Raw genomic sequence first — 9127 nt, 5'->3', positions numbered from 1 at the left:
TGTGGAGCATGTGGTGAGCATGGACCATGTAGAGTGCTTAGAGAGCATGGGGGTATGAGCATGACCCATATGCAGTGGTTAGCGAACGTGAAGCATATGATGAGCATGGACTATGTGTAGTACTTAGAGAGCATTGAACATATGAATGAGCATGGACCATATGTTGTGATTAGCGAGCGTGGAGTATATGATGAGCATAAACCATGTACAACGCTGAGAGAGCATGGAACATGCTCTGAGCATGTATCAAGTGGAACATGTAAAGTTCTTTGTAGCGGAGCATGGGGTTGTGGATCACATGATGAGCATGGGAGCATGTGACGGACATAGTAAGCATGGCGTATGTGAGCATGATGCATGTGAAGAGCATAATACAACGTATGTGGAACGCATAGAATGTATGTGGAACATACGCAGGACAGGGCAAAGAGTAGGCGGATGTGGTGGAACGCAGTGGAAGTAGGGTAGATCCGGATCAGGTGGACACGATGTAGATGGGGATTTTCCACCATAGTTCCTGTCACCATCGTAATTACGCACCATAATCTTACACCATACAATGGTGTATCTTATTGTGTAAATTGATGTCTGACATTTCTTTAGTCCATCTCCGAAACAGATATGCAATAGACCTATTCAAATATGTTCAATTTGATATTCAGATTAGAATGTTCAACTTTCGTTCGTGGAGTGAACGCTATGACGACAGTGTGATATCATAGACAGGTCATTAATTGTGACGTCATCAGTTGTAAAAAAATAGCGATACCTTCAGAACTATTACAGTTTTGTGTGTGGTGTATGTGTGTGTGTGTGTGTGTGTGTGTGTGTGTGTGTGTGTGTGTGTGTGTGTGTGTGTAATCGGGCCTGTACTTTAATAAAATCAGCTAGTATTAGCCATAATAGAATATGTAAATTGTGTCTTTGTTACAAAAGCTAAAAGTCAAAATGACCAAGGTCTTGGACAGTGATCGTACACGGTAACCAAAGTCAATAAAATGAATTTTATTTTGGTATGATTTTAGTCCGTCTAGACCGCGTTCGAATCCCTAATCACCCTTCACCACCTGAATAAAATCGTATAATGATGCCTAGAAGACAGAAATATGTAAAAGGAGTTAAAATTGAAAAAAGAAAAATATGGACCTGATGATGTGTAACGCAAGATACCGAAACGTTGCCAATTACAAAACGTCTTGAAAGTGTTAACGGACGGTGTCTGTGTTTGGCTTATTTCAAACGATGAAGGTTAAGTTTAACTCGTCTCATTCTTAACTTTGTTAGTTTAGCTTCACCACATCTGGTGCCAACTTCACTATCACCACTATCACCACCATCATCACCGCTGTCACCTTGTTATCACCATTTGGATATATCTATCATCAAAACTATTTCTAGCACCACCATGATTTCGTATCTACTACATTTTAATCCACATCATATTCTCACCACTGTGTTATTATCACCACCACTATCACCATATTTCTACTCTTACCAGCATCACCATCAACACCAGCATCGCCTACCTATCTTCACCATGACCATATTTACACCAATTTTACCACTACCATATTTTCACTTCTTTCACCCCTACCACCACTTTTTTGTCTACATCACCACTACCACCATTTCCACCATTCTCACCACTTACATGCCCACACCTTTCCATGACAACCAGGAACACATTTCCACCTCTTCTACCACCATCACCACCACACTTTCACCTCATAGACCACCACCACCACTAACACCACATCATCACCACATTCCACGATGCGCTTCCATCACGTCCACCATTCGATCAATACCTTTGGACCAACCAAATGGTATGTCTTGTCCCGATCCTACTTCCCCGACCCTGGCTTCCACTTGCTTGCATGTCTATGGATCCGAAAAGTGCGTTTGATTTGACTGCTTGTGGTGCCTGGTCGCTTTGAATCACGTGCTTTTGATCCCTCAAGTAATGACGCAGGCAAGAGCCTCGTCCGGAAGGCTTCATTGGTGCCCCGGTCGTGGTCGAAGCCGCGGCCGGGCGAACGCGTTCGGACGGGCTCCTTCAGCTAGAGTGCTCTTGAGTCGGCCGGTGGACGCTCCAAGGAAAAACAACATTACGTTGAGTCTCCTGACAACCTCTTCGTTTCCCACCACCCTGACAACACCACCGTGAGGCAGTCGTCTTACAACCTCAGCCCTTGCCAACACAGCCAACAATGCCTTGAGGCTAGTCACTAACAGTTATAACCCCTGCCAACATGGATGTGAGTCTTCTGACAACATCCTTCCCCTACCCCCTACCACCACTTGCCAATAAGACTGTGATAACGTCTTCTGCCAACACCTTTTTTAAGGTTTACCTTTCTTCCTAACATCACCTTGAGGAAGACTGACAACATCACCTTGAATGAAACATCTTGACAACATATTTTGAAGTGAGCACCTCACATTACCTTGAAAACGAGTCCTGCCAACATTTCATCGGGATCTCTGCCAACATCGGGGCAATGCCTCGTGTTAGATGTAAATCCTTCCAACACCTTGCGGTCTGCCAACATCATGAATTTTATGTCATCATCAGTGTGAATTCTCTACCAACGCTAAAATAAGACTGCCATCATTTCCTAATGTCACTCTTTCAGCTAAGATAAATTCTGCCAACATCAGTGTTCTTTGCCAACACTACAGTAAGCCTGCCATCGTTTCCCAGAACATCCTAATCAGATCAAATAAATCCTACCAACATCACTACCAACACTGAAGAGATTTCCTTCAAGTCCTTCCGGCGTTGCCTCAAAGTCTTGCCAACACTTATGAAAGCATTGCCAACACTAAGTGAACATCGAATTATTTGAAAAAAGGCCTACAGACAACTGTGTAGTGAGTCATCTTGCCAACATAAGATCAAGATCTTATTACCGAAAATCGTACTGACAACAGCGACAACATAAGGCCTGACAACATAAATTTTCCCATTAAATATTCCTTTAAAGTCTACTATCAACGTGAACGGAAACGTGTCAGGAGTCCCTGCCAACAATATCGTGAATGCCTTAGACTGACATCATCTGCCAACAGTGACAACATCGATACCTGAGTAGGGTTGCTCTACTCATTTTCAGGCAACAAAATGCCCATTTCCGACCACCCCGGGTTCCTCATAGTGGCAACACACCTTTCCAACATGTTGGCAGGAGATTATGACAACATCTCGATCATAAAGCCTGGAACGTTTCGTCCACCATTGAGCAAATAATCACTTTCAACGAAGCTCGTCTTCGGTCCTTAATTTCGGAAAACGAAGACGAAGACGAAGCCAGTGTAGCACACAATCGAACGAACGAAGTCTGTTTTCAAGTGCATGCAAGGGGAGATGACTAGGTGAATGTGTTTGTGTCTGTGGATTTAGGCTTAGGTTACTTTTAAACCGAGGTGCCTTGTCATGAGGTTGCATTAATATCGAAGACGACGACGAGGAGGAGGAGGAGGAGGAGGAGGAAGGAAGAAAGGCGAGAAATTTAGACAAAAGTGACGTGAAGGTTTGTTTGCTTCTGTGTGTGCGTATGTGTGTGTGTGTGTGTGTGTGTGTGTGTGTGTGTGTGTGTGTGTGTGTGGATAACGCACATTCCTTAACTGAATGACAAATCTTCTTTGTTTTGGTTAGAAATGTGTTGACTCACGGAAGAGCAGCATCAGATGGCTGTGGACGGTGGATGTGGGGGGCGGGGGGGTGGAGGGGGAGGGTGGGTGGGGGAAGGGGAGTAGCACAGTCCTTAGTACAAGTAATGATAATAACACCACAAGTCTAAGGAAGTATTTACTTGTGATAAATTCACCAATAATTTGCAGGGGAGGAGGGTGCGGGGTGAGGGGATGGTGGAGGGCTGGTCTTCAGATATGGTGACGTCATCACCCCTTTCCCCCACCCCAAAAAAAGGCTATTTTGGCGGGTAAAAAGGGATTTGGCGATTTTGGCGAAAAAAAAAAAAGTGGGCGATTTTGGCGGAAAAAAAGGAGGTTGGTTACAATGGCTGTGGCGGATTTGGCGGAAATGGCGGATAAGTGTGACGGATGACAGTGGGGCGAGAACAGCGCCACGCCGGGAACGAAGACAGAGCTAAGAGCGGGTTACCCCAAACGGGAGGGTATTACTAGAAGGTAACACAGGGAAGGGGAGGGGTAACGCTTTCAGTGAGTATTCCTGGTTTTAGAAAACGGAGTGTCGTCGTTGTCGGAAACGTTATTTTCTTCAACGTTGTTTCGGCGTCGTTTCTGGTAAACCCTGGTGGGGGGAAGGGGGGGCGAGGTACCCCTAAAGACAAAACCTCTATGTACGAAACCGAGTAGGAAAACGATTTGTATCAAACCACAAACACAGGTTTCGAACACTGAAAAATGAAAGGAAGACTTTGGAAGGAGATCGAGGAAGTGGGGGGGGGGGGAGAAGGAGGATGGAGAAGACAAAACATTAAGATGATGGTTTTATATTTGAAAAAAAAAATCGTGGGTCTGTGTATGTGTGCGTATGTATGTGTGTGTGAATGTGTATGTGTGTGTGTGTGTGTTGTCGGAAGATACAGTAGAACATACTAATTTGATAAAAGAAATACACGGAGACGCTGTTACCTGTATTAATCCAGAATATTTCCAATGACAACATACACCACCGTGACACTGGTTTGGTGATTAGATATTAATTTGCCAATAGAAGTAAATAAATTCTTCAATTCCCCGTCCTTCCCCTCTCTCTCCCTATCCCCACCCTTCTCTCTATTTCCTCTCTTTTCTCTCTTCTCTCTCATAAGAGCCTATGTATGTGAGCCGGAACTTTTGTAAATGCCGTTAGGTACTACGGCTTAATTTCTTCAATACAGTGACGAATTTTATGTCATCTTCCTGCCCAAAACATTTGATCTCATCCAGATGAAGGCTCGAACTCGGACTTTCAAGGGGTCTCGACGAACCGACGACGCCTTCCAGCCAGAGACCAGGTCCTCATCTGCATAAAATCACCTGTCTTTAGACAGACCAAAAAACCATCTATGACGTCACCCTGTTGAAGGTGTCAAACGAAATGCACAAAAGTGTGAGATGGTGAGGGGTACGAGGAAGAGGGTATGGGATGGGAAGAGGAAGTGATAGGAAGGAGGAAAGTGAAGAGAAGTGAAAAGGGGAAGAAGAAGAAGAAGGATGATGAAACGGAGAGAAGGGAAGTGGAAAAAGGAGCTGCAAAAAAAAAAAAAATCCTTGAAACAAAGGTTGAGGGTCGGGAAGAGCATTAAAGGTGCAGGAGTTGAGGAGGTTGAGGTGGAGTTATAACTTGACGGAGTAGGACTTCAGCAACGACACACCTGACACTATACTCGCGGTCAACAAAGCCACTGAGTCCTATGGTCGCCCTTGGGAGGTTGAGTGGGAGGGGAAGGAACGGGTGGGGGGAATCAAACTCTTAAAAGACGGCCTAAGATGGGGGGGGGGAGGAGGAGGAGGTTGGTAGGGGGATAGAGGAGGGGGGATATCTCCTGGGTGCTTCTCTTCCACTCTTCGTGAGCCACGAAGGCGTTTGATAAAGACTTCTTGTCCGGATCTTTCTTTCTTCCCCTCCCTCAGTTTCTCTTTCTCTTCTTTCTCCTCCTCCAAAGTGTGGAACTTTTGATACAGCTGTTGCGGACGATGGTAACCGCTGACGGAATTGTTCCTGCTGCTGCTGCTGCTGTTACCCTTGCAGCTGGTTGAGCTGCCACCGGTGCAGAAGGTCGGACAGGGTTCTTGGGGGCTCTTCTGCAGGTTCTCTGACGCCGGTGTTGCTCCTGCTGTCGCCTCACCACGCCCTGAAGACGAAGACGGAGATGTTAGAAAATTCGGAGGAAGTGTGTGTGTGTGTGTGTGTGTGTGTGTGTGTGTGTGTGTGTGTGCGTGTGTGTGTGTGCGTGTGTGTGCGTGCGTGTGTGTGTGTGTGTGTGTGTGTGTGTGTGTGTGTGTGTGCGTGCGTGTTATTCACTATGGTCTTGGATCACGTGTTAGACTCGTGATCGCCAGCTGTTACCTTCCTGGATGAAAGTTCATATATGTGACCTTACACACACACACTCACGCACAAACACACACACACGCACGCACATACACACACACACACACGCACATACACACACACACACACGCGCACACACACACACATACACACACACACACACACACACACACACACACACACAGAGACACACACAACTTGCCGAACAGAGCGTCATGCCGGCTTCTATTGCGTGTGTGTGTGTGTGTGTGTGTGTGTGTGTGTGTGTGTGTGTGTGTGTGTGTGTGTGTGTGTGTATGTGTGTATGTGCAGATATGAATGACTTTAGCTCACGCAATGAAATAAATTTGCGTTAACCAGAAAAAAAATCAAATTAGCCACAGTAGTTGAAAAAGTTTATTGAGAGAGCAATTATAGGTCTATTCAAAATTGATTATAGATTCCAGAAAACCCTAATCAATCAATTAATCAATCAATCAGTCTAAACTGAGTCGAGTCGTCCTAGTCTACCTCAAAATGGTGTCACTGTGTTGTCAAATGTGTTAGCAGTGTCATAACTGGAACTGTGACTTTCCATGTAAATCTATGTTTATAGTTGTGGTTCTCCTTTTGACAGACTGCAATATAGATGAATGATATATCTTGGCAGGAGCCAAAATACTAAGATAAACTAGCTGCAGCTTCGTTTAGTATTCGCTAGTGCTAGTTGCAAGTTAACTTACCCGGCAAGTAAGTGCTGACACTAGGATAGTTTGGAGTCAAGTTGAATAACTGTCCGTTGACATTGGGCAAGTAGAGGGGTAGTTTGCAAATCACTAGCACTAGTGGTTAATAAACTAGCCCCGATGCTTAACTTAGGCACTAACTTACTCCCCACTGAGGCAAGTGCCCCAGGGCTCAAACTAATTCACCCCCCCGCGGGAGAGTATCTACTCGAGGCTTACTTACCACGCCCTCTGGTGATGGAGGTAGGTATTGTTGACGTTATGGTGGAGGGGAGGCATGGAGGGGAAAGAGGCTGCCGCCGACACGCTGCTGCTGGTGCTGCTGGTGCTGGAGTTGTGCCCTCGGAAGGGGTCGAGCCCTGCGCCCGCCGAAGTATCACACGAGAGGTGCGACCCGAGCAAGGTCGCTGTGTTACTCGCCGACAAGGAGGAGGAGTTCGACGAGGAGGACGTCGAGTCCCGCGGGTGGTGACCCAGCTTGCCCTCGGAAGTCCCCGTGGAGGAAGAGCCCTTCGTGGCGCCCGCCTCCTCCTTGACCAAGACCGGCACCGAGATTCGGCGGGGAGGGGTGGCACTCTGAAGGAGGAGGAGGAGGAAGAGAAGGAGAGCGTTAGTATGGCACTCTGTGACGTCATGGGGTTGTATATGACGTCATAGGTTATACGTGACGTCATAGGTTATATGTGACGTCATAGGTTATGTGACGTAATGTAATTTTGGAACGATGTTCTGAAGAGACATGAATGTCATTTCTAAAGAATAAGAAACATCTTGTAATATTCCCATTTATTTCTGTATTTAGTTATGTAAGTTTTTGTGTATTTATGATCATCAACATCATTGCCATCATCTTCATCATCACTGTCGTCGTCATCATCATCGTCATCATTACCATCATTGCCATCATCATCATCACCATTATTACCATTAGCACCATCATTGCCGTCATCATCATCATCATCATGATTATCATCATCACCATTATTACCATCAACGTCATCGTCACCATCATCGTCTTCATCATCATCATCATCATCATCATCATCATCATCATCATCATCATCATCATCATCATCATCATCATCGTCGTCATCATCACCATCGTCATCATCATTATCATCATCATCACCATTATTACCATCATCGTCATCGTCAGCGTCACCATCATCGTCTTCATCATCATCACCATCACCACCACCGCCAGCATGACAATGAGATGTAACAAAAGTGATCATGGTAAATCAATATCATGATCACCATATCTATGACTATTTTCACCATCACTGTACACATTAAGCCTCATCATCATCATCACCACGAGGCGCTCACCTGATTGCTGGACGTGTCGGCCATGGCCTTTTCTTTGGCGGCTCTCTTCATCTTGTAACGATGGTTCTGGAACCAAATCTTGACCTGAAATGAACCGGAAGAACGCCTATGGTGAGAACCAGATCCCATGAAAGAATGAAGTTTAAAAAAAATGGGGAAAGTATATAAATAAATAAATGAAATAGATGGATAGAATTGAACGTATGGGGGGGGGGGATCAATCCTGCCAAGGTCATCTATACTGAGAGCTTGATGATAAAATAAAAGATTAGGATAAATTTTATGTCCATGTTTGTGTTAAAAAATAAATAAATGGATGAAAAAATCGTCAGGGTCAGTACATAATCCCACATAACTTAATCCCACCAAACGTAATCCCACAGAAAATATTCAGATTAGGAAAAAAATCTTTATATATTTACAAAAAAAAAAGGTAAATGTGTAGGAGTATTTCAGCACGGACCGGTAAACTAGATTAACGATTAAAACCCATTTTTTATAACTTGGCGAAGAGTTGCCAGATAGTCGGTTTTCTGTTCACAGACTTTAGTCAGCTATGCTTTCTTTACTTATTTTAATTTAATTTTTAATTTTTAATTACTATTGATATTTATTTGTTTATTTATTTTTCAATCTTGGGTCAATATCTGTCAGATTATAATGAATAGAGCCATTTATTAAGACATTATATAAACTTTATTGATTTCAGTTTTCTTCGTTTTTTATTTTATCTTATTCATTTCCATTAGTTTATTTATTTTTCAGTTTTCGATCAATTTCTGTCACCTTATGATAGACAACAGAGCCATCTATCGAGAAATTGTATAAACTGCTTTATTTATTCTATTCAATTTGATTTATTTCTTATTTTTATTTATTCGCTTATCTATTTTTCAGTTTTGGATAATTTTCTGTCAGTTTACAATAAACAGACAACAGAGCCATCTATCGAAAAGTTATGTAAACATGGCAATATTTATTTCCAATATCACCCACTCACAAGTTACATTAAGGAGATTAAGTCTGAGTTTACATAACACCATAAGCG

The 9127-nt window shown here is 43.8% G+C and overlaps 1 protein-coding gene across 2 annotated transcripts in view; it reads right to left on the bottom strand.

Annotated features, from left to right (window-relative positions):
* Positions 1-802: 802 nt before the first annotated feature.
* Positions 803-9127, bottom strand: part of LOC143026429 (thyroid transcription factor 1-like) — an 89010-nt gene continuing 80685 nt past the window's right edge. Inside the window, exons 4-6 of one of the 2 annotated variants that reach the window (XM_076186775.1) lie at positions 8080-8163; positions 6974-7326; positions 803-5825 (exon numbers count right to left, since the gene is read on the bottom strand). In XM_076186775.1, coding sequence (XP_076042890.1) covers positions 5816-5825; positions 6974-7326; positions 8080-8163 — 447 coding nt within the window. In that variant the 3' untranslated portion in view covers positions 803-5815. Of the gene's footprint in view, positions 5826-6969; positions 7327-8079; positions 8164-9127 lie in introns of those variants that run through there. The other variant, XM_076186776.1, reaches the window with a different exon arrangement.

This window comes from Oratosquilla oratoria, chromosome 6 (genome assembly GCF_046742065.1).
Source record: "Oratosquilla oratoria isolate Oo_2021 chromosome 6, ASM4674206v1, whole genome shotgun sequence".
In the NCBI taxonomy this organism is placed as follows: domain Eukaryota; kingdom Metazoa; phylum Arthropoda; class Malacostraca; order Stomatopoda; family Squillidae; genus Oratosquilla; species Oratosquilla oratoria.
The sequence above is the reverse complement of the archived record's forward strand: the minus strand, read 5'-3'. Positions and strand labels throughout refer to the sequence as shown.